We start from the raw sequence: 27,142 nt of genomic DNA, 5'->3' as shown, positions 1-27,142 counted from the left end.
TCGGCCGCGCTAAAATCACTCTACAGTCGATTCTTTCCATTTTCAACCACTTTTAGTTTCGCATGATAAGCACATGTTATACCGCTCGCGCGTTACGTGTCATCATATTTTGATCCCGATTTCCTTACTTGGTTTCAAACTTGCTTTGTCGAGTTTTTCGGTCAATAATCAATTATCACCTGATTCATCATTGCCACTTGTGTAATACCTTGAAATCCCGATTAGTTGAATGATTAGGTTTTAAAATTGTGACATCGCATGAGAAGGACTGTTTGTCAGAATGTAGAATGATACCAGAGCCCCTTCAGAAGTTAAAATTGTTTTTAATTACAGGTTCAATCAGCATGGGACAAGTGCAGTATCAACCCCACTATAGGTAAACGACTACAAGTGTTCATTTATGACACAGTAATACAATAAAACAACAATTAACTTAAGAGTTTGCAATTTGACTTGATTATACAATAGCATGCGATAGTTTATTAAAAAAACTTCGAAGTGCTTTTACTTGATAACAATAACATTTTTAAAGCACGGTTTGTAATTAAAGGCAAGCATATCGTCTGTACTGATGTAAAGGATTTTTGTTCTCAGTTTCTATGAAATTGTCCCATGTACATATTTTTACCTCGTTCACCCTTCCACTCATGCATCAAGGCTGATTCTTCACCTCACACATACAGCGCCTTCAATTAGTCACCACCTGGAACTTTATCCTATATAATTATAATCACGAGTCATCGCCCCCATCATCCCTTATAGTCGAAGACGATAACATATCCATATTGTATAATTTCTGCAAAATAAAAACATGATTAATTACTTTATATGTTTTGACCAACTCCCCTATCCCCTTCCTAGATTATCAAGTTTTCTCAATTTTTTGCTACTTTCAAAAGTTTCCAAAGAAGCTTGAACCCCCATAATATCTCTGGACAGTATAATATGCGTCCGGTGAACGAATCAATTCTCTCTCAAATTATATGTGTTCACTGTTCACTGTTCACAGTTTATTTGAGCGAAAAGTTTCTACTATCAGCTAATTTAATTTAATTACTAACTTGTTTTATTTAACCATCCCCAGTTTGGCTATGAAAATAATTGATATCACCAAATAAAATTAGCCCACGTTTAAATTTCACCGTTTAATAAGTACAAAAAATGCATACTCACATTCCTACTCCAGTGCACACTATGTATAATAACTGTTGCCAATAAACATTTCAATGAGTTAGCTTTAATTACAATTAATAAACTATGTGCAATGTATAATATTATAATAGATAATACTATAAAATTTAGATAGCTTTATAACTACATGTTTCCAGGTAAAATGGGGTGGTCGACAATTAACCCTGACCCTGACCCTGACCCTGACCCTGACCCTGACCCTGACCCGAACCCTACCCTGACCCGACGCCTGGCCCGGACCGTGACCCTGACACCGGACCCTGACCCTGACCCCTGAACCTGACCCTGACCCTGAACCTGACCCTGACCCTGACCCTGACCCTGACTGACCCTGACCCTGACCCTGACCCTGACCCTGACCCGGACCCTGACCCTGACCCCTGACCCTGACCCTGACCCCCGACACTGACCCTGACACTGACCCTGACCCTGACCCTGACCTGACCCTGACCCTGACACTGACCCTGACCCTGACACCTGACCCTGACCCTGACCCTGACCCTGACCGTTACCCTGACCCAGACCCTGACCCTGACCCTGACCCTGACCCTGACCCTGACCCGGACCCTGACCCTGACCCTGACCCTGATCCTGATCCAGATCCTGATCTGACCCTGACTTTAAAGTTTCCAGATAGTGCCCATATTTTCAAATATTCCCAGAAATTCTACTAATTTTTTGGAGATAAATGTAAAATTAGTAGAATGTCAACCACTTTTTTCGTGATAGCCCTTCTACATTATTCACAAATAATCTACAAATATCTACTTGGCTCCCCCCCCCCCCCCCCCAGATAGTTACATGGCTATAAGACGATTAATCGAGCCAGTTTGGGCGAATTTATTATGTGCCAAACTTGAGATATGACTTCAAACACATTAAAAATATCTCAAATTGGCAGTTTTGGTACATATTTACGAAAGTCGGATTATCTCACGATCTTACTGATAGAATTTTTAAAAACTTTTCCAAATAGTTACTGGCTATAAGACAGACAATATGAGCAAGTTTGAGCGAATTTTCTATATGCCAAATTTGAGATATAACTTCAAACACAAGAAATATCCTCAAATTGGTGCGTTCTAGCGGAACCGCGGGCATATATTTTGAGATCTAACTGAAAGAATTTGTTAAAACTTTCCAGATATTTACATTTATAAAACGATTAATAATCTGATCAAGTTTTGTGCGAATTTTTATGAGCCAAACTTGAGATATGACTCAAACAACATTAAAATAATCTCAAATTGGCGGTTTTTGGTTTTACAAGGGAAATATTTGACGAAAGTCGATTACTCAAGATTCTAACTGATAGAAGTTCTTTAAACGTTCCAGATATTACATGGCTATAAGACATTAATCTGAGCAAGTTTGGGCGAATTTTTTTATGTGCACACTATAACTGTTGCCAAAAAACATCAATGACTTGCTTTAATTACCATTATAAACGATGTTGCAATGTATAAATAAAGATAGCTTATTGACCACATATGTTTCCATGTATATTCATAGTCATGACTAGACAGTGTTATTTGAAAAATTAACAAGAATAAAATGGCGTCTGGACTTGGGACCAGCTCCGAGAACAGTTCATTAATGCGCCCTCTGAAAACCATTCTGCTAGCTAAAAAATGATATTGTTTTAGGTAAAACGTACTGAAAATTAAAATTAAGATCAAAACATTGAAAACGAACTAACAAAAAGAATGACACGTCATGCTAAAATACATAGTCCGAAGTAAGATTAATCCCAGAATAATTTTTAGGCAACCTTCAGACACGTTTTCAAACACAATCCAACTGCTACAGACAACTTGCTGCAAGAACTATTTCTTCTCAGATGTAATGAACGAATTTAATAGGGTCCTTGTGCATTTTGTCGTACCATACAGATATGGAAGCTTTCTATTCTCTGACTTGATTTTAATTCCAAGAGACTTGAGGAAGTCTGCTGTCTGAGAATGATTTCCCGGGATCTCGTTAAGGTGATATCCTCAACATATTATTAGTGTACTGAACTACCATGTAATTGTTACTTTAGGTTGACTCATCTTTGACCAAACGTATTTAACATCGATACAATTAGTATAATGTAAACAAACAAAACCCCGATTACCACGAACCTCCCCCGATTTACCGCGATGTTTCCTTCCCCCAATCTCCGCGGTAAAACGGGGTTTACTGATATTTAAAAAGTTTCGCTTCCCGCAATAATTTCCGTTCACAAATTAGGTGGGATCAGATTCATACAATCAAATTCTGCATAAATGTATATATTGATATTGTATAAATCATCTATAGAATAAATAAACGGGTGTACTCATCAATTAATTTGTTCAAACACGTACTTTATTTATCTCCTTATTATATTTGAAATCCGAATTGAATATTATTTATGAGAGTCAAATTTCTGTTGATCCCACGTTGATTACGTTGTTGTCACATTGAAACGTTGAATAATTCCTTGCCCCTTCATTTTATTTTTCATAAATATCTTATCATAAATATCTTATCAGAGCAAAAAAAACATCTGGCTGTCCAAAGAACCCCCTAACAGGGCCAGGAACACACAACCAGTGAGAGCAGGAAATACAACAAGCAATTGGCGTAACAACAAAAAGAACTAGAGGGATAGAACATGTTACCACTTTCCTGCAAAGAAGAAGAAAAAAAAACATTCCCCCCACTCACTGCAGGCAGATTAAAAATCTTATTGTATAACTATATTTTTGAGACCTCATGTGGCGTGGTTTTCTGCTTTTTATTACTTATAAACTAAAGATTCTGCAGTCTTAACTCTTATACTTTTCAAAAGTAAAAATAATTGACTTCGTAAAATTGTAATATCCGACTCGCTATAAGGTTTAAAACCTGAGTGATTGTTGTTGTAAAGTGCTAAGTATTTTTCTTTCTTAAATGGCTATATAAAAAGCTTGTTATAATTAGCCGAGTTAACAGTCTGAAACACCTTATGATAGAGCGCACAAATATAAGCACTGTTATGAACAGTCAACTAATAGCCATTTAAACGGCCGTGATTCATGTCTTTACGATAATACATAATAGCCGTCTCAGCTTTTTTAGCCGGTAATAATTATTACCGGCTTACTCAGTGGAGATTTAATATTTCTCATCGTTTTGTCGTTTTAGAACTAGAATAGTGCTCAAAGCTGGCTTTGTGGTAAGTTTGTGAGTTGAAAAGGTTTTTAAATGTAGAGGGAGCTCTTAGATTTATAATTGCATCATTAAGTCGTTTCAGAACCCAGAAATACTGCGCAAACTGTTTTGTGGTTTAAGGTTTGTAGTTGGAAAGTGTTTTTTTAATGTAGAGTACTGGGAGCTCTGATGATATATTATTCGCATCTTTAGTCCGTCTCATAACCTAGAAATAGTGCTCAGAAAAGCTGTTTTGTGGTTAAGTTTTGTAGTTGGAAAGTGGTTTTTAAAGTAGAGTACTGGGAGATCTGAGGGATTTATTTTTCGCATCAATTTTAGCCGTCTCATAACCTAGAAATAGTGCTCAGAGCTGGGTTTGTGGTTAGTTTTGAGTTGGTAAGTGTTTTTTATAAATGTAGAGTACTGGGAGCTCTAAGGATTTATAATTGCATCATTTAGCCGTCTCATAACCTAAAATAGGCTCAAGCTGGTTTTGTGGTTAAGTTTGTAGTTGGAAAGGGTTTTTTAATGTAATACTGGAGATCTGAGGATTATATTCGCATCATTTAGCCGTCTCATAACCTAGAAATAGTGCTCAGAGCTGGTTTAGTGGTTCAGTTTTGTAGTTGGAAATGTTTTTTTAATGTCTTGGCAGTGTTTTATAACCCCGACCATGGCTGCACAACAGTCCTCCCTTAAGAACACTTCCCACTGTTAATACAAATTAATCATTTACGATCGTGTTTTCTACCAATCTGCCTAATAAATTCGTTCATGAATTCATACACTGAAAAAAAAATAGTGTAACTGTATTATTAGTGCCGTTACCTTTGCTTAGCAATTTAAAGCTGAACATGCGGACTTATTTGTGCCATGATGTTTTAGTTGCCCAAATTTCGGTAACAAATTAGGACTTGATTTGAGTTACTGCACGCGCGATTTTTTATTTGGAAAACATTTAAATGTTAGTGTATAGAGATCTGCGCCCGTTATCAGGTTAACCAATAAATCACGGCGTTTTCGTCACGTGACAGTCGATAGTAGAGTGATAATATCATCCTTGACAAGCTAGAACCATGATTTCAATTGTTTTAATACTGGCCGAGCTCCCTGACAATCCGTCGAATCTTTATGTTTAAGAACATAATACCTAGAGGTCCCCAGGTAATGACAATATGCCAATACAAGGACTCGTATTATGCTGCATTTTCTTCCGTTAGTTAACCACATTGCATTTAATTTTTAAAAAAAAATTAAAACACATTTGTTTTCTGTTTTTGTTCATCAGTTATCATTACCTTCAACAATTTGTAGTGCGATGCACTACTTGGCTGTGCGCCGCGCATTTTCTCACAACCACATGCAGATCGACTCGAAATGCGAAGGATTGACATTGTGAATCAATTTGAACAATTAAACGCCCACGTACAAAAATAGAGCTTTCGATTTCTTATCTGCGGATCGTGTTTATTCTTTACGGGTGATAATCGTAAAATATTTGATTCAAGACCGTCCACGAGTTCAATCGGCCGCTTCTGGATCTGGTATGGTAAAAACCTACCGTACTCGGGATTATTACGAACGGGGTTTATAACGACCGGTTAAAAAATGGTTCGGGTGAAAAAATATGGCGAAATTGCGCAAAACCCACCACATTTTCCTCGGTCGCCATTTTACCGGTGTCCAACCTTTTCAAATTTTAGATTCAAAAATTTTTTGTCCTCAGATGTAAATTTCCCTTATTAAGAAATAAGCAAGCTTAGAATTTTCGCATTGCTAGTAACGTTTTGGTATCTAGCACTCTAGAATAGTCGTTGTTTTGAATTAGCATTAAATGTTTACGTGTATCAAATAACCATTATGACTCAATTTTGTAGAAAATACTCGAAAGAATCATCGTCACATTGTTAATAATTAATGAATAAATGACATGAAGACTGATTTATATTATTGACATTTTAATTAATTCAAGTTTAATTTAACGGTTACTTTTAACTTGAGTCCTATTTCATTATGTAGAGATAGTCCATACCTGAGAAATTAAAATTTTGGCCTATTTAAATCAACTTGACAATAAGGATCTATGACAAGATGGCACAAAGGTGAATTTTTGCAATTTTAGCCAAATGAATCGAAAAAAACCTACAACAATGCCCAATAGCTCTTTAGTGAATATAAGGAACAACGATTAAAATATGGAGCACACCATAAACCCCTTGGGAACACTGAAACCTGAGTCGGCGTTTATTAATGCCGTGAAAATGTGGTTCGCGGAAAAATATGGCGAAATTACCGTAAACCCCGCTACTTATCCCGTCATAATAATCCCCAGTAAGTAACAAGGTTAATGCAATTGCAATAGTGGAATCTGGACAAGTTTTAAACTTTTACTTTAACGAGTCCTTGAACCTGTCGATGGTGCACTGGCCTTTTGGGCTTCCACCCTTCAGCTTCTGTCGGTTAAAATTAAAATTAATCTTACATAAGCATAATCGACGCGCGGCTTTCAATGGTTAAGTCTGTAATAAAGATCAAAATTTCAAATTGTGGTCATCCTTCTATAAAATTTGTATTTCTATAATAACAGGTTGTTGTTTTTTTATTAATTTATATTGTTACAAAGTTATATTGAGAATTTTTATACAGTATCTATAAGCTGGGGGGGGGCCAATTAAATTATTGAACGGTCACATATATATGCGGTTTTAAGAATTATATAAGACTTTGAACGAACTTATTTATTGCGAAATTAAAGATTGCTAGTATTTTATGTATTTGTTTTCAATTCCTGCACGTTTAGGCAGTTGCTCTTGTGACCAAGTTTTAGAGTTATATATATATATAAATAATAACTAAGGTACCATATAATTGCTTCATTGTACTTATTGTTTTCAATTAAAATAATAGAAATAAAAACTTACTCAATACAGATAATAACATACATTTAGTTGATAAAGTAAAAGACACTGCGGCCAAATTTACACGTCTTTTGCTCAATATGATTTTGATCTTTTATGTCTATTTTTGCACTTTTTTTTTGTATTAAAATTGATGATTGTTAAAATTACCAATTATTTATCGTAGTGTATCCCATGAATCGTAGTTTTGATCTAGTCAAGATGTATATTGCTAAAATTTGTTAGATCCTTCAATTGATATAACAGTAACAGTTCAAATCGGGAAATAAATGTCATTTGGCAGAAGGGGATGGACTACAGGAGCAAGTGCTGTATCTTTGGGATCGTACGTCATTCTGTAATGTTGGTTACTAAATTTTTTTGTACACCTTTAGAATATCATAATATTTGTATTTAATCTGCACATGTCTTTTACTTTTGGGATTGATTGTTATCACAGTTTTAATTGAATTGACCATAGTTAGAGGAATTTTGTGCTTTGTGAATGAGAATTAAACATTATTAGTGATTGGAACCAGCTTGGTTTACTGTTAAGTTTACCCAAGAAATTTTATACATACAATAATAATAAAATAATTATATACCTAAATCCGCTAATAAGATGTCTTTAAGTATTGAATAACGGCGCTGCTTTTTTGTTAGATAAATGCAATGCCTAGCTACCAACTCTTGCACGAAATATAAGCTTTAAAACAGTCAGAAGACTATCCAGTCCTGTATAGAAAGTTTTAAAAGCCTAGTAGGCACCCGCTTAGCACTAACAAAACTTTCACACAACACTGAAAAACAAGCATTATCACACATGAACGATAAATACACACAATTGCGACTACAAGCTGAATATCTGTCCCTCCCTTAATGGTAACTTTTGTCCGGCTCCGGCTAAAGCTTTAGGCTTCTCATGCGGCAATCAGCTCCTTTCGGGCTTCCCGACCCTCTGCTCCATTGATCTGTCAGGGTCTCAAAAACACAGTCGTAAACTTGGCTTGTTGTCCCAATTTCCGAGCGTTTGCTAAGACTTGATGTACGATCAAGGCTGGTCAGGCAACTTTCACTGGGCGAGTACAGTAGAAGTTTTCTTCTTCCGAGTCGCACTACTTCCACCTTCGGTTTTCTCTCTGCCTATTTCCTCAAAACCTTACGCCGATTCTTACCTCAAACTCTTCTGCTCCTCCTCGGCAAACCGAAAACAAGAAGATTTCGACTAACTGTCCTCTTCTGCGACTACGGGGCTTCACAAAACATTTTTTAAGGGCTTCTGGGCTCTATTATTAAAGTAACATTTTTTTTTTAATCAATAAACTTTCAATTGTTACACTAAAATACATCATTTTATTTCAAAGAAAATATCGCCGAATGAACTTACACGCCTTGATAAGTGACCGAGTGTAAACAAAATAAGGGACACCGAAACACCAGTTGACCATTAAACTGATCATAGCAATTACATCGGGCCCTAAAAGCTCTATAAGTGAGTATAATGCTGCAACCAAGGCATGCTAGGGTTTATTCCATTGAACTAATAAGGTTACAACAGCCTAAAAATATAATATAAAAATAACATTGTATCATAAATCATAATTATAAACACACTTTATTTAACATATTTATTAATTATACTTTTTATCATTTATATTAGACAATAAAGTTACCTTAAGGTAAATGTTAACTGTCAGAAGGATGTATATGGTCTTTAGACACTGTCCCAGAGTACTTAATTAAAACCTAAACTCAACCAATGTTTGCAAAAACCTTCATGATTGTTGCAATTTAAGCTGTCAAACCAACAACGCTCCGGTTTAATATCTTTTAATTTAATCAATGTTTGTATGGGCAGGTTGATAAATATGATTAGGAAATGGACGAAACCAACATTGTATGGATCAGGTGCTTTTAGGCATTTTCTCGAGAGTCAGGTTGCCTATTACAGTACTTTTATTATCTTTTTGCCTAATCAAGTCAATCACTTGCACTTGCCACTGAGCTACATTATCTTTGAATATAATTAATATGATCAATCTTTGTTATAAAGAACCACTAACCTGCTCTACAAACATCCACTACTCCTCAAAACGACCACCCACCATTGCTGAATAAACTTTGTGATTATGGCCCATTGTATGGGTTTATACTTTATATTTCTAAGATGAGTCTTTGCAGAAGTAAGCTGGTTCAAGAGAAGTATTGCCCACCCCTGATTTGTTTGAATCCAGCCATGCAGTTTTACGTCCGAACAAAATACGAGAAGCCTCCACCTATTCAAATTGTCAAAGAAACACTTAAATTGTCTGATGGCGGTATTGTTGCTTTTGATCATTTCGCTAACAGCAAAGGTAAGTTTCTTGTAAGCAAAGAAAACATTAGAATAAAGATAGTTTTTATGTAATGCCAATCCTTTAGTTCATAGAATTATTGCATTATCTTCAGTAAATAATTTTTTGTCTCAGTTTTTATTATATCTAAAACTTCATCCAGGGTCTAAAGATAAGGATGATTACATTGTTGTTATTTCTCCTGGTCTGCGTGAAACAACCCATTCTGTGAAAATACTCACTTTGGCAAATTCCTTGTTGGTAAATGGATTTCCTAACGTCTTTGTTCTAAATTCCAGAGCCTCTTGTTCGGTAAGTCATGTAAAAGTGCTGTCTTAATGGCAGATGAGGATGAAAACATTTTTTTGATGTTACCACCAGCTGCACTGCATTTAATTGATTCAGCAATGTTGGGAGTTTCCAGTCGATTTTATAGTTAGGTGAGCTTTAAATAGTTTGTAAGTTATGTTAAAGTGTTTCTTTTCAAGTTGTAATGGCTAATCTTGCAGATACCAATGACGAGTAAAATGATGACTTTTGCATGGGGAGATGGCAAATCATTTGAATGAAAGTGTTGAAAACTTAGAATCAAGGTTCCCTGGAAAGAAAATAATACTTGTGGGTGCCTGCCTAGGCGCTATGAGTACAATCGATTACCTCAGCACTGAAGAAGCTAATCGTCCTTCGATAGGTATCGATATGTTTTTAAAATTTGTTTGTTGTTACAGTATCATGTTCATAGTTTTCAAAATTTCTTTCTATAATTAGTTTGACATTAATTTTCTCAATTTTCTTAATTTTCTACTATAATTTTACTATAATAATACTACTATTTTCTACTATATTGGAATAGCAAACAAAACTTAAGTTTTAATTCTTATTTCATCAGCGGGAGCTGTGCTCCATTCCTGCAATTGGGAGCTTAAAGCTGATGCCATGAAATGTTCATCTGGCATCAATTATCAATTATTCAATAAAGGACTGGTTATAGACACACTTCATCGAATTGAGAAATCATATACTGAGGAAGAGGTAGGCTATCTGATATCACATTGCTAACTACAGTAAATTATTCCCAGATAATCAAATGTCACCCAAGTTTGGTAAATAAGGTAATAAATTATAAAGGGTTTGCACTATAATTAAATTTAATTGAAATTGAACTGCGTTCCAATCATCAATAAATAGTTTAATTTTAGAGAGAATTAAAAGAAGAGTGGTATCAAGAGAAGGGCATTGACATGGAATATTTGAGGAAGTCTAAAAGTATATGGGATATCGAAGAGCGTTTTGTGGCACCCCTGATAGGAGTGTCCGGTGCAGACGAATATTATCAAAAGTAAGTTTCAGTTAAACAATTTCTCTTCGAACACACTACTATTTTCAATCGTAAATTACAGTCTTAGCAATATGAAGGCCTCATCAAATCAAAGTTTTACAACTTTGAGCTTTAATTTGATAGTGCAACTCTAAATGTATCCCTTGAAGTTGACTTAATATTGAAACTTTAAGGGTATCCCCAGTAAACAAGTGTCACAAAGTAAAGAAACCAGTGGTAGTGATAAACTCACGTGACGATTTCATGGCCCCTTTTGATCACTATAAGCTACCAGATTTCGTGAAGAACCCAAATCTTGTGCTCTGGAGCACCGCTGCTGGAGGTCACGTGTGTTTTGTGGACGGTTGTTTCCTGTAACAAACTATCTGGATAAAGCAGTGCCCGAGTGTGCAAAATTAATGTGTGACTTTGTTGAGGAGGGTGATGATGCGGATAAGTAAGAGCTCCTCAGTTTTCCCCTTTTCGGGAGACAGTGCACCTATTTTGTGTGGAGCTAGACACCCGGTGACCACAGAAGATGGAAAAACACTCGAATACAGGCCTTTTATACATGAAATTTAGGATTTTTAGGCGTGACACGATTGAATTTGTGTATTTTACTAGTTTAAACTTAAACTTTATAAGTTTGTGATTGATTGAAGGATGAAGCACTACTTACCTTGATTTGTAATTTATGCTTCCTTTTTATCTGCATGGTCTGCAAAGAATAATGTGTCAGTATTATCCTAATATAATATAAATGTTAAAGTTTTTATAATTATTTGTATATGGGCAATTCCACCGTGACGACACCACGATTTTGCTGTTTTTTAAAGTTCAAACGAATGTTGTTACTCGAGATTTGTTTTATATTTTATCAGCTCAACTGTTTAATAAGTCCAAATTTAACCTATCTACAGGTTGTGTGAAAATTTTCAGACCCCTACCTTATTACTTTCTGAATACCACCCCTGTGACGGACGTGACGTAAATATGCACACTTTTTTTTGGGTGTCTACTCAGATGTACCTCAAATATATCCTCAAAAAGTATCTATGTATCTAATTTGCGAACAGATGAGAGAATTAACATGGATTAGAAGAAGGTTTAGGAGTTCTGAATGGCCATTTCTAGAGTGCTCAATTTTTTTGTATGCGTGCGCCATTTTCAAATTGTGACAGACGTGACTGTTACGGACACACACTTTTTTTTTCAATTTTTCTAAATCTTCCACATGACACTTTTATCCTTGTTCAGTGACATCCTACTCTGTATTCATTCCAATTTTAGGCCTCAAATACCCCCAAGAGGTCTGCAACAGCCAAAAACGTCCATTTTGGGTATAAAATATTATTAAACATACTCTAGGGTATCAGTCTAGGGACATAATCATTTATTTCTCTACTTAAACAAATTTATAACTCGGTAAAAACAATTCATCACTGTTTCTACGCATCAAACTGATGAGCCCATCACCTAAAAGTTTCAGTTTACTTAGTGTTTTAAAATGTGGAAGATTTGAATTTTTACCTTCAAAATTGCGAAAATAGGGTTAAGTCCATTTTTTTGTCCTTTAAACCTCTGAAAAAGTTGTACGCAAATAAAATGGTAAAAAAAATCATAAAATTACATTATTGACTTGCATATGATTGTTATTTGATAGTCTAGTCACATGGTCAAAACAATCCAACCTTATTTGACTTCTATTTGTCTTGGTTTTTAGTCAAAATAATAGGAAAATATGGATAAAAAATGGGCTAAAGTGAAGCCGTATGCCCATATATGGCATATAACAAAATTATATCATAACACGGTCATTTTTCCTGTCCAATTTTGATTTGACGACCATACGTTTGTTAGGACGCTCGCCTCAGCTTTAAGAAAAATGCCTTTAAAGTCTGTTTAAAGATTTTTTTGGAGCATTTTCCAAAAAAATTGACGGACGGACAAGTTGGGACCCCCCTTACAAAATTTTTTTCTTAATAAGATACAAGCTATAATTTCTACGGTACTTCCCTTACCTCTAAGAACATGGTTAACAGTGGTTTTTGATATAAATAGCCACTAAGTGGCTCTGAAGAAAACTTTTTTGCTTAATTTTTGTGACAGACGTGACACCATCTTTGTGGAATTTTTTAGAAAAAGTATTTTGATTAACGTATTGAAACTTTGCAATATGCTCTCATCTTATGGCATATGCCTAAGTGTATGGAATTTCATAGAGAAATATGCTGCATCCCCAAACTATGGCCCCTTTTGAAATTTGAACGATTTTATTCATCCGAGTAGTGTTCCTTGAATGAGAAAAATCAAAAGTTAACGCAATATGAAAACAAAAAACTTTTTTGACTTGTAAGGTTAAGAGTCTAATGAACTATATTAAACCAAAATTAGGTGCTTATCATAACATTTTCATTTTCACCAAGTGGAACCTTACCGTGAATTGCCCAAATTACTTCATTTATAAGAATATAATTTTGCAGTATAAATATTGAGAAAAATTTGTGAATGCTTTTAGTTGATTTTTCGTGTTGATTGACGGCTTCAGCCTCAATTGGGGTAGGATTAACTAAATTTATTATCATTTCCGTTGATTTATTCACTTTGATATTCTCACTTTGGAACATTGTGATAATTTACTATTAAATGACCAGATAATATTGAAAGGATAGAATTGATTAAAAAACAAAGATATAGTAAAAAAACAGGTCCATTTTCCCGATCCCTCAACACAAAAATCTCATTATTTGCATTCAAAAATTTAAAGAAATCTTTCTATAGTACTTGATAATACTTAAACATAATAATATTGTTATTCTATTTTATAGAAATGACGTATGACAATGTAGCCAGTCGATGTAGTTGTTGACGAGATGTTACGGATATGGCAAACATCATCAACCAAGCAGGTAATCTACTTACACTCTCTTCTGCTTTGTTTTTTATCTAAGACTCTGTTTCGTGCTTTGTTTCCGGCCGATCATGTGCTTTGTGGATGTCAGTATGGTGAAGGTTTGCCTTGCCAACGAAATTCGGTTCTGTCCTTGGTGGAATGTAAATAGACGACTAATGGTGGATGATTACATGTCCAGTGAATGTAACGGCATTGGTGGTTTTTGTTATGATTTGTTTGGTTACCTTTTAAATTTTTCCTCTCACATATTACCACGACCACAGTTGCAGTGCAATCTAGTGAAAAACCCACATTTTGGCGTTTAATGAAGAAGTACCCTGTTGCCATAATCAACTTGATATGATTCTCATATCACAAATCACAATGTCTGCGATGTACTTCTATTTTAAGCCTTATTAAACGATTACCACATAATTACTGCTTAGTAACATAAATTACATAATTACACAAAACAAAATAAAAAGCACAACGTCAACCATTTTATGACGTCCACAAAGTAAGGTCACAGTAAAATGTAACTAACTTTCAGACGCGGATCGCGTGTTTACGGATAATAGAGTCACTAGTTTGCATCAGGTTTCCGAACATATTACAACTTGAGTTTAGATAGACCATGGATTGCTCAAAGTCAGCTTTTCTATCAGTATCTCGACTATCACGACCTTCAGAAGATATCGGAGCTGACCTTGATTCGGTATGAGATTGAGCTTGCCTGCTCTTGCAGAAGTTCTATGATTCCAGTCGATAGTGCTTTAGCTCATTATGATTTTATTGTCTACAGAAAAATTTAAAACATATTTCATTTCGTTTTTTTTTTTAACGATTTAGGTACAGATTTATCAGATTAATTGTACGTTTAGCCTTACTACATACAACAGTAGTTTTTCTTTAAATTAATAAATCACAAACTAAATGACCCAGGGCCGGGATAATAGAAGAGTTTGTCAGACCGTTCAGAACTGAAATATCAGAACTCCGACATGGAGATAGAGGATGCCCATCATCACACAGACCAATTGCAACCTTGGTTTGGTGAAAAATATTTTAGCATTCTTTCCGTGCTCCGAATAGACTTTTCCTTACAGTGGAAAAATTTGGTAACGAAACTTCGAGTTTGATGGCATTTGGACAATAAAAAATTAGCGCAAAATTTTTCTTGAGAAACATAAATACAGGTTTGGCTTGGTAATTGATCAGTGGAAAACAATCTACCTACCCGGAAACAGTTGTTAATCAGTTTGACATCTTTCAAACCACATGTTTCGTCCGAATAGTTATCGGAATCATCATGATTCGCTGCCATTGATCAGATTTCCTGGAAGCCCGCCCAAATTTTTCGTGCATATTTCGTTACAATGATTTGGCATTTTCAGAACACTCTGAAGTACAGCTAAAGTTTGAAAGCGTTATTTGTGCCAATATCAAATAACATAGTGTCCCCGCACGTCCGCCAACTCTTATCGCCTCTTAATATATAATCTAAACAAAACAACATTTTTGGACATTGTAGTTATGTTTGCAGGTGATGAGGAGAGGATGTTGGCAGGAGACCCAACCCTGGTTAAACTCTCCCTCCTACCACTTTGAGACGGGCGAGAGTCATTACCTCTCCAGAGAGACGAAACTCTGATAATATATATTTAAGGCAACCAGGATCTAGTAATAACTGAAGAGAAAAGTCAGGTATTGTTCATAAATTCTAAAATATATCATTTAAAGTTAAATTGTTGTATAGTTGTTACATCGTTTTACATTATATTAAATTAAAAATTGCACTAATAAAAAGCCTAAAATAACGAGTATCAATTTTGCTACCAAAATAATTATATCACTCAAGCAAAATGCTGCATCTGCTAGTCCATCTGAAATCAAATTTGGCCACTCAAACAGATACCCTTTTTGCTTTATACGGAGCATTCGTGATGAAGTCTCCAGTTCGTGGATCCTCATATCTTTGATTTACCACAGCCTGTAGTTCCTCGGCGACGCCCTCACAGAAGTCACATACTTTTCCATACTGTCCGTCAGCAAGTTTTTGTTATGACTACTTACACTAGTCTTGTTTCGTCAATCTCGTAGTTTCCAACGGCTGATCACATTAATACTACTTTTTTCAAGTTGAGATAACTTCCATAGAAAGGTCCCTGTTCTCGTAAAAGCCCTTCGCTAAGAGCGGAAGTTTCTAACCCTTGAGCCTAGTCTTTTGATTGAAATTCTCTAAGTTGACAGACCTCTCGTGATACAAGGCTACTTGCTCCTCCAAGATCGAATTTTCGTCTGCCATAGACTGGAGTATTGATCATTTTGAGATTTTCTCCGCTATGTGAAAGTTACTTCTAAGCCCATTTCCGTCATCTTGCAGACAAATCGTGTGTTATCCTGTTCCATGAGTTCTATATGTCGGTTGAGTTCATTGGATCTGCAGGATTCTGTTTTTTCGATTCTTCGAACCTTCTGTCCGTAAATTTCTATTAATCGATCAACCAGTCATCTGTTGCTTTTCTATCGAACCTAAAGCCTTCTTTTTTCGAGTTGGTCTAGTTTTTGGTTGAACACCTTCGATCTTTTTAAAAACGAGCTCAAGTGCTTGGCTTCCAGTTCGTTTTGTGTGGGTTTGTTGGTGATGCAACTTGTCGCTGCTGCGTTAGATAAGTCCGTAGTTTATATATTTGTTTTGTGCCAGCTTGATATTTTCTGCCGAGCTTAGACTTGAACTCTTGTGCCTTCCTGTGGACGACTTTCGAAAGGCGATCAACCTTTTTAGCATTGATTTGCAAGCAACGTGGTTAAGTTTGCCTTGTGCTTCCTTGCAAGCAAGGAGAAGTGGGGACGTTTGATGGGGTTATGATTCTGAGAGTAACGGTAGAGGGGTTCTGGCTGTCACCTGATGGTTTGATACTCAGCAACCCACTGTCCATCATCGTCACGGCCGGACTGGTAGCGAATTGGAGCACTTTTGGGAGTTGAATTCAGGAGTGTGTTTGCGATTTAATGAGTTATTAATCGAATTTGTTTGTTTCAAGTTCGGCTCTGCACTGAGCCTCTAGCGCTTCAAATGAATCAACGGGCACTGGTGCAAATGATCGATCCTAGCTGCTATGCTATCTCTTAATGTGAATGAGAAACCACTTCACCGCCAATTTTTTTAACTTGGCGCGAGTTTGAGGTTTCATGGGATTCTTTTTTTATCATCGCGTTGCATTGTGCCACTAGCGCTTCGAATGAATCATCTGCTCGGATGCAAATGATAATCTTTGTTGCCAAACTTTTTCTTTGTGATATGATTCCGTTCGATCCGGAATTTTTTTATTTGGAGCCATACTATTTGGGCCGCATGACGTTCGGGTCGCATGCTTTTTCGGCTGAAAATGCTATTACTTTTTGGCCGCATGCAAATTTTGGCCGCTTGAAACTTTGCCGCATGACTTGAATCATTTTTTTTTTAGAGGGTTTTTTCCCCCTCAGCAGTAGCACTACCAGTGGTACCAGCAAAATGGCCCCTTCCGGATCTTTTTGGCGTAGTAAGCTGGGAATTGGCACATTAGGATCCTTAAAGTACTTGCTCTGTAATGTAAGGTCAGGCCTACACGTTTTATTCATAATTTCAGTTAGTACATTTGTTTTCCCAATTTCCCTTTTAGATGGACATGGAATGAGTTGGCTTTCTGACCTTGGGCCATTAGGTCGTGCAGCATAATTGATGGACGTGCTGTTTTTGAATCATCATCAGCTTTTTCCCCCCCTCGATCGTAAGTTATATTTGGATTTGAAAAAGCCGCCATGAAATTGAAATTGTCTTTACTTGCGATTTTTGAGCTTTTCTTTAGACCAGCGCTTAGATTCCTCGAAAACCATAGGAATATGTCCGCCCCCGTACGAATTGACCCAACTTCTTAAAAATCAGGGCTATAATCACTGGAAAACCCATTTTCGTTGCGGGCCTTTTTACCGGTCGAAAAAAAATCTATTTATCAAAAAAATGACTCACTGGTGATCATGCACCCTGAACGTAATTCGTAACGTGGAATATCCGAATTATTATTATTAATAAACAGGGGCATTTTAGATTAGAAATTAAGATAAAATACCCGATATTATGGTAATTTAATCGAATCAAAAACGTTTAAAGAAACTAGATTTAAAACTTTTACTACATCATGCCTTGAATTTGAAGCGGAACAAGTTCTTGCAAAACAGTATCATTAAACGGGCACATGTCCAAAGAGCGAGAAATTGACAACGAAAACTAAAACGCACCCTTTATCAAAGATAAATTTTCGTTTGCTTACAATAACAATATTATTCATTAGTTACGTTTCTACAAAAAAAACTAAGTTTGACTTTATCTTCCTGTAAGCGAAATTCAATAGTGGGAAAAGATGATAAATCAACGCCCTAAAACTCTTCTGCCTCCCTTTATCAAATCAATTTTTTTTAACAACATGCAATCTATCTACTACAGCTTATTTTGTCGATGAGATAGAAATCGAGTTTTGCCCACTGTATAAAGATTTCAACCTTCAAAATGTTACGGCATAAAAAATGGAAGTCAACGACGTAACATATTGCTCCTTTATCAAAAAAACCTCAAGTTAAATAACGCCATCTATTTTCAGCATCAAAAAGAGAAACGATAAGCCTGGACAGGACACCGGGGAGAGTCGCTAGGATTTGATGTGTGTGGGACTGACAGTGATGGTCCCTGTCCGAGTTTTTTCGTTCGAAAATAAAACCTGGCGGTCTCGCTGACAGGTTAGAATTACCAGGATTGTTTTTTAAATGAGTTATCTCACAAAACGAGGTCAACACCTCGATTAACTCATTAAGCAACAATGACATGCTACTTATCATGTCCATAATTCCAAACTCTCAACTGGTATCAGTTTTTTGATAATAGAATATACTTTCCTTAATTCCTTATCCCCTTTTTCTATTTTAATACTCAGTAAGGAAAGTGTTACAATTGCACAGAATATTTTTAAAGCTTAATAAAATATTTTGACAGGGAATGGAAGAATTGGTTGAGAGAGATGGAAGATTTGCCGGCAAATAAACGGGGAAGTCAATTCTCGATAATGAGGGGGGACCTGAGGCTTTTCAACAGGTCAGAATAATTCACTCAGGAATTTGCCTCGCATGAGATTTTGTACCAGTTGTGTCTAAAACCATATTACCATAAACTCAAGTTATTATGAGCCAGGGGGGTGCATGTCAAAATATTGGGGGTAATTTTTATAAAAGCAAAAAAAATTTTTTATCCTCCCCCCTCATGACCTTTGTTCTTGCCGTTCGTTATGTGTAGTCCCCACGCTGCTGCCGAGCCGATTCTACACTTACAGAACGTCGTTAGACCTTTGTCCCTGTCCACAGAATAAGTGCTATATCATCTGCAAAGGTCCACATCGTGATGATCAGCCCCACTCTTCTGCTTTTCTACGTTCGAGGGTGAGTCCAAGTCGCTTCCGCATCATCGCCTATAGTCTTGCCTCATACAAGTAATCGATGACTATTGTCAAGAGTAAGAGGCTAAGGTATCACCCAGTAAAACACCAGCAAGTATCATCGAAACAATTCAGTTTCTCCGTCCTGGATTAGGACTTTTGGCCATTGTACTTCTCGTACATAGAGCCGTAAAAGCTGCACGATTTTGACTGAATGCCGTAAGCTTCTAGAATCTTGTAGCCATTTCCCCGATGTCACTGCGACAGCTTCTAAAGTCTATAATTGTCAAACTGCTGGCAGTTTTCCGACTCATGACACCCTCTAATAAGACTCACAGTACAATATCTGTTGAGGTTTGTTTTGACCTTCCTTGGTCAGAATCCATTCTGGATTCTACGCAGAATTGTCTCGATTGCCGGCAGTCAACCGTTTAGAACCATCTTGTTTAGAGACTTGGCAACTAGGATGACAAGCTTATTCCCCGATAGTTCATTGGTTCGCTAAGGTCGCCCTTCATGGAATTGGTATGATGTTTGGCATGACCATTGGTCTGTTTCTCACCTTACATAGAGCATTGTTACAGAAAGTCTAAAGACAAATATTTTTTTGAATCAAGGTCGCACTCGTTTTAGACTACTGGGGCTATGTCGTCGACAACCCCATTGCCTTTCCCCTTCCTTTTATAGCTGGACTTTGCTTTTCCCTGTAACTTCATCCAACGTAAACGGTTACTGTTCCGATATTCCAGAGTGGTGGACTGGAACAACATCCTCTTCCGCGTTTCTCTCCCGTCAGGTGGTGAGCCCGAGAAGATACAAAATTGTCCTTCCATTTCTGAAACCCTTTCCCGTTTGGTGATTTCCCTTGATTTTGCAGTATATGATGAGATCTTTACGCTGTGATCTTGTTGATCCCATGGTCAGCTTTTAGCATTCTGCCCTGCCAACTTGCTTCCTCCAGTTCCCGGAACCTGCCCCTCCAGCATGTGCTCTTCTGCTGCTATGATAATCAACGCCTAGCTTCTGTTTGCCCTCTTGAACACTATTCGTTGTCTTCTGTACATCTGAGTGGTATTTATGCTACATTCCCTCAGCTTCAGCCTGGCAATCTTCACACTTGAGTCGCTGAATTTAACATCTTTCTTTTTCTCCTCCTTTTCAGTAGTAAAAGTCGAGAATTGTCCCTACTACCACTGAACTAACATTTATCAGGTTTATGGCGCCACTACCACTACCTAACATTAACAGGTTACCGCCACTACCACTGAACTACCTTTTTATCAGTTACACGCCACTACCACTGAACTACCGATATATCAGTTACACGCCACTAACCAATGAACTTAACATTTATCAGTGTATGCGCACTACCACTGAACTATCATTTATCAGGAATGCGCCACTACCACTGAACTACCATTTATCAGGTACGCGCCACAGGCCACACCACTGAACTAACATTTTATCAGGTATGCTCCACTACCACTGAACTAACATTTATTAGGTAGCTCCACACCACTGAACTAACATTTATCAGTTATGCGCCACACCAACTGAACTAACATTTATCAGGTTACGCCCACTACCACTGCAGAACTAACACACTTAATCAGGTTTACGCGCACTCTATCTCACTTGAACTAAACCTATTCATCAGCCGTTATTGCGCGCCACTATCCACATGAACTCACAATTACAGTTACGCACCACTACCACTGAACTATCATTTATCAGGTTATGCGCCACTACACACTGAACAAACATTTATCAGGTTATGCGCCACTACCCACTGAACTAACATTTATCATGTTACCGGCCACTACCACTGAACTAACATTATTCAGGTACGCGCCACTACCACTGAACTAACATTATCATTATGCGCCACTACCACTGGAACTAACAATTTAACAGAGTTATGCCCACTACCAACTGAACTAACATTATCAGGTTACGCCCACTACCACTGAACTAACATTTATCAGTTATAGCGCGACACTACCTACTTGAACTAACCATTATCAGGTTATGCGTCACTACACTGCACACCATTAACAGGTTATGCGCCACTAACTCTGAAATCCATTTATCAGGTTATCTGCCACTACACCTACAACTACTATGTCGAGAGAGCTGAGTCCGATCTACGCCAGAAAACCCCACTCCCATATATCCCTGTCCCGCATCAGAGGTTCGCAGTTCCTCTTAAGCTTGTCCCAACTTCCTTCAGTAACACTAGACAAGTAGCTTTGGTCAGTCGGCCCTTGCTGCGCTTCTACCCGAGTGCGTAGTTCCCATAAGACTAAAATCACTGCAAAGATATGCTCAGAGATTCGGATGCAGTGTCCCCCGACCATATTATCTCCTGCTTCTAACTTGTTTGACAGCCTTGGAGGCAAACCATACATACCAAAGTTATATTGCTGACCTGTCCTTCCCAGAGATACCCAGCACCATACCAACATCTTTGTGTAATGGCCCTCCAAACTTTTCTCTTGAGCCTTTGTCAGTGTCCAAGTTTTCTGATCGTGAAGCAGTACTATTCACAACCGCTATGAACAAACTAATCTTTAGGCCTTTGGAGTTAGGGGATTACCAGATTCCGTTCAGTCTATATGTAGGCACCCACGCTTTTCCCTTTCTAACCCTTATCTCCCTATCTGTGCTCTCAATCCAGGAGCCTAAGTAGCTGAAATCATCTAACATTTTCTATGGCTTCCCCGGAACGACTTTGTAGGTCGCTAATCGATCACCAATATTCAGTGTCCATGACCTTGTCTAGGCTTCGTTTTATGTGTAGTCCCACCTTGCTGCCGCCGATTCTACTCTGAGCTGGAACTCGTATAGCCTTTCCATGACCTTCAAATAAGTAGCTATATCATCTTCAAAGACCACATCGGTGATGATCTAGGGCCCCACTCTTCTCTTTTTCTACTTTCGAGGGTGAGTCCAAGTCGCTCCCATCATCGCCTATGGCTTATGCCTCATACAGTAGTCGAGACAATTGCAAAGAGGTAAGGATGCTAAGGTATCTCCAGGTAACACCACCTGCAAGTATCGTCGAACAATTCAGTTTCTCCGTCCTGGCGTTAGGACTATGGCCTTGTCCCATCTCTCGTACATGAGCCGATAAGCGCACGATTTGACTGAATGCCGTAAGCTTCTAGAATCTTTAGCATTTCCCACGATGTACACTGTCGAAAGCCTCTTAAAGTCTATAAATGTCAGAACCGCGCTAGGGCAGATTCCGACTCTTGACACCCTCTATAAGACGTCTCAGAGCCAATACTGTGAGTTGTTGACCATCCAGTCTGAATCCATTCTGTTTCTCGCAGAATTTTTCGATTCCTGTCTTCAAACGGTTTAGAACCATCTTGTTTAGAGACTTGGCTAACTAGGGAAACAAGCTTATTCACCGAAAGTTTCATTTGGTTCGCTACGAGGTCGCCCTTCTATGTAATTGGTATGATGTTGGTCAGTTGACCATTGGTCGGTTTCTCACCTTTCAATCTAGCATAGTTACAAAGTCTAAGACAATTTGATCAAGGTCGCATCGTTTTAAAGACTTCTGTGGCTATTTGCTCACCCCATGCTTTCCCTTCCTTTTGCTGGACTTTGCATTTTTTTTCCTGTACTCATCCAACGTAAACGGTTCTGTTCCGACATTCAGAGTGGGTGTACTGATCAATATCCTCTCACGCGTTCTCTAACGTCGTGGTGAGCCGAGAAGAGGTAGCAAAATAGTCCATCCATTTCTGAAACCTTCCGTTGGTGAGTTTCCCTTGATTTTGCCATAATAATATGGGCTTCTACTGTGATCTTGTTGATCAAGGTCCAGCTTTTAGCATGTCTTGCCTGCCAACCATTGCTTCCTTGGCCTTCTCCAGTTCCCGACCTGCCCTCCAGCAAGTGCACTTTGGCTGCTTGATAAGCATCGCCTAGCTTCTGTTTGCCCCTCTTTGAACAGCTATAACGGTTGTTCTTCTGTAGCATCCTGAGTGGTATTTATGCTACATTCCCGCACTTCAGCTGGCAATCTCAACACTTGGAGTCGCTGAGATTTTACATCTTTTCTTTTCTCCTTTTCAGGTAGTAAAAGTCCGAGAAGTTGTCCAACTACCACTGAACTAACATGTATCAGGTTAGCGCCACTACACTGAACTAACATTTATCAGGTTACGCGCCACTACCCCTATGAACTACCATTTTATCAGGTTACACCCACTACCACTGACCTACCAATATATAGGTACACGCCCCTTACCAACAGCTGAAACTACACATTATCAGGTTATCGCCACTACCACTGAACTAACATTTATACAGGTTATGCGCCACTACCACGAACTCACCATTTATCAGTTACGCCCACAGCCACTACCACTGAACTAACATTTATCAGTTAAGCGCCACTACCACGAACTAACATTTATCATGTTATGCGCCACTACCACTGAACTAACATTAATCAGTTAGCGCCCTACCACCAGAACTAACATTTATTCAGGTCTTACGCGCCACTACCACAACAACTAACATTAATCAGTTACGCGCCACTACCACTGGACCACTGAACTAACATTCAGCAGGTAGCGCCACTACCACTGAACTAACATTTTATCAGGTTACGCAACCCCTAGCCACTGACTTAACATTTAACAGGCGTTATCCCACCTACCGACTGAACTAACATTTATCAGGTTAAGCGCCACTACCACTGAACATAACATTTATCAGGTTACGCCGCCACTGACCACGAACTATCATTTATCAGGTTTACGCAGCCACTACCACTGAACTAACATTTATCAGTTAGCGCCACTACCACTGAACTAACATTTATATCAGGTTAATGCGCCACAACCACTGAACTAACATTTATCAGTTTACGCGCCACTCACTGAACTAACATTTATCAGTTACATGCACACAACCACTAACTAACATTATATCAGGTATAGGCGATCACTACCACTGAACTACCATTTATCAGTTATTCGCCACAACCTCTTAACTACCAATTATCAGGTATCTGCCACTAACCACTACTACTAACTAAGTCGATCTAAGTCCGATCTACGCCAGAAAACCCCCACCATATATCCCTGTCCCGCATCTGGGTTCGCATTTCCTCGTTTATAGAGTTTTGTCCCACCCTTCCTTCAGTAACAAAGACAAGTAGCTTAGTCTTGGTCGCCTTGCTTGCCACTACACGTGCGTAGTTCCATAAGAACTGAAAACCCCTGGCAAGTGACTGGCAGCGATGTCTCAGGATGCAGTGTCCCTCCGACATTTAAATCTCCTGCTCCGTAACTGTTTGACAGCCTTGGAGGCTAACATACAAGCTTATATTGCTCGGACCTTGTCCTTCCATGAGATACCCACCACCATACGCAACATCTTTGTGTATTCCCGTCCAAACTTTTCTCTTGACTTGACAGTGCCCAGGTTTTTCTTGATCGTAGAGCTACAAGCATTTCACACGCCGCTAATGAACATTCTAATCTTTAGGCACTTTGCGAGAGTTTTGCGGATTTCCCAGATATCCTTCATCTATGTAGGGCACCCCACGCTTATACCCTTACTCTAAGACCCTTTATCTCCCTAGCTGTGCTCTTTCAATCTAAGACCTCAAGTAATGAAATCATCCTACCTTCTATCATGGCTTATCCCGCCAGATCGATTTGACAGGCCACTCCCCCCCCCTCCCCCCCCCCCCCCCCCTTTGTATGTGAAAGTCTCGCCTAGATCGATCCTGCCAATCCAAAATTCAGTGTCATGACCTTGTCTTGCTATCGTTTCTGTGTTAGATCCCCCAGAGCTTGCTCCGCCGATTCTACGCTGAGGCAGGAACTGTTAGCCTTGTTCCATGTCCTCAATAAAAGTGCTATATCATCTGCAAAGTCCACATCGGTGATGATCTGGCCCCACACATCTGCTTTTTCTACGTTTCGAGGGTGAGTCCAATCGTCGCTCCGCATCATCGCCTAGGCTTGCCTCATACAGTAGTTCGATGACTATTGCAAGAGGTAAGTGCTAATGTATCACCCTGTAACACACCTGCAAGTATCTACGAACAATTCATTTCTCCGTCTGAGTTAGTGACTTTGGCCATAGTCTTTCTCGTACAAGACCGTATAAGCAGCACGATTTTGACTGGAATGCCGTAAGCCTTCTAGAATCTTTAGCATATCCCACGATGTACAATGTCGAAAGCTTCTTAAAGTCTATAAATGTCAGTACCAGCTGTGCAGTTTCCAGACCTGACACCCTTCTTAAGACGTCTCAGTACCAATATCCTGTTGAGTTGTTGACCTTCCTGGTCTGAATCCATATCTGGTTTTCTACGCAGAATTGTCTCGATTTCTGGCTTCAACCGTTTAGAACCATCTTGTTTAGAGACTTGGCAACTAGGGAAGACAAGCTTATTCCCCATAGTTCATGGTTCGCTAAGGTCGCCCCTTCTTTGGAATTGGTATGATGTTGGCAGTTTGACCATTGGTCTGTTCCTCACCTTTCAATAGAGCATTGGTAACAGAAGTCTAAGACAATTTTATCAGGGCGCATCGTTTAAAGACTTCTGGTCGATGTTGTTCTCACCCCATTCTTTCCCCTTCCTTTAATGCTGACTTTGTCTTTCCTGAAACACAAGCCAACGATAAACGGTCTGTTCCGATATACAGAGGTGGGTGGACCTGGATCAATATCCTCTTCCGCGTTCTCTAACCGTCCCGTGGTGACCGAGAAGAGTAGCAAAATTAGTCCTTCCATTTCTGAACCCTTTCCGTTGGTGAGTTCCTTGATTTTCCAGTATATGATGAGTCTTTACCTGTGATCTGTTGATCATGGTCCCAGCATTTAGCATGTCTGCCCTGCCACCTTGCTTCCTCAGTCCCGGACCTCCCCTCCAGCAGGCTCTTTGGCTCTATGTTAAGCATCGCTACTTCTGTTTGCCCTCTTAACACATTTTCGGTTGTTCATCTTAAGCATCTGAGTGGTATTTATCTACATTCCCTCACTTCAGCCTGCAATCTCAACACTTGGTCGCTGAATTTTACATCTTTTCTTTTTCTCATTTTCAGGTATAAAATCGAAGAAGTTGTCCTACTACCACTGAACTAACTTATATCAGTATGCGCCACTAAACCACTGAACTAACATTAATCAGGTTACGCGCCACTTTATACCACTGAACAACACATTTTATCCAGTTACACCCACTACCACTGAACTACCAATTATCAGGTTACACGCCACGACCACAGAACTAACATTTATCAGGTTTTATTGCGCCACTACCACTGAACTAACACATTTATCAGGTTATCGCCACTACCACTGAACTACCATTCATCAGTTACGCGCTACCACAGGCCACTACCACAGAACTAACATTTATTCAGGTTATGCGCCACTACCACTGAACTAACATTTATCAGGTTACGATGGCGCCACTACACTGAACTAACTTTATCTCAGGTTTATGCGCCACTACCACTTGAACTAACATATATCAGTTACTCGCCCCTAAACCCCACTAACTAACATTAATCAGGTTACGCAGCCACTCCAACTGAACAAACATTTATCAGGTTATGGCGCCACTACCACTGAGAACTACCATTATCAGTTACGTACGCACCACTACCACGGAACTCACTAATTTATCAGGTTTTATGCGCCACTACAACCAGAACTAACATTCTATCAGGTTATGCCCACAACCACTGAACTAACATTTATCAGGATTACAGCGCCACTACCACTGAACTAACATTTATCAGGTTTAACGCGCCACTACCACTGAACTAACATTTATCAGTTATGAGCGCCCACCACAGAACTAACATCTTATTCATATGCGCCACCTACACGAACTAACATTTATCAGG

At 38.5% G+C, this 27,142-nt stretch overlaps 2 protein-coding genes across 3 annotated transcripts in view; one reads left to right on the top strand and one right to left on the bottom strand.

The window, feature by feature from the left end:
* Positions 1 to 27,142, bottom strand: part of LOC134816304 (uncharacterized) — a 157,021-nt gene that overhangs the window by 40,804 nt on the left and 89,075 nt on the right. The gene's annotated exons all lie outside the window — the stretch shown is intronic.
* LOC134817248 (phospholipase ABHD3-like) lies at positions 9,426 to 11,695 on the top strand. The gene is made up of 6 exons (XM_063826390.1): positions 9,426 to 9,598; positions 9,741 to 9,889; positions 10,087 to 10,268; positions 10,467 to 10,609; positions 10,777 to 10,916; positions 11,090 to 11,695. Exons 3-6 carry the CDS (start codon positions 10,127 to 10,129, stop codon positions 11,271 to 11,273), a joined length of 609 nt encoding a protein of 202 aa, XP_063682460.1. The 5' UTR covers positions 9,426 to 9,598; positions 9,741 to 9,889; positions 10,087 to 10,126; the 3' UTR covers positions 11,274 to 11,695.

Source organism: Bolinopsis microptera, chromosome 6 (genome assembly GCF_026151205.1).
Source record: "Bolinopsis microptera isolate Bmic1 chromosome 6, MBARI_Bmic_1.0, whole genome shotgun sequence".
NCBI lineage: Eukaryota > Metazoa > Ctenophora > Tentaculata > Lobata > Bolinopsidae > Bolinopsis > Bolinopsis microptera.
This window is presented reverse-complemented; position numbering and strand designations above follow the sequence as displayed.

Bases quoted from the DNA above. Each gene is read 5' to 3' on its own strand.
- LOC134817248 (XM_063826390.1), top strand. From the start codon at position 10,127: ATGGCAAATCATTTGAATGAAAGTGTTGAAAACTTAGAATCAAGGTTC. The intron at 10,610-10,776 runs GTAGGCTATCTG...GTTTAATTTTAG, and splicing joins AATCATATACTGAGGAAGAG to AGAGAATTAAAAGAAGAGTG. The intron at 10,917-11,089 runs GTAAGTTTCAGT...TGAAACTTTAAG, and splicing joins GCAGACGAATATTATCAAAA to GGTATCCCCAGTAAACAAGT.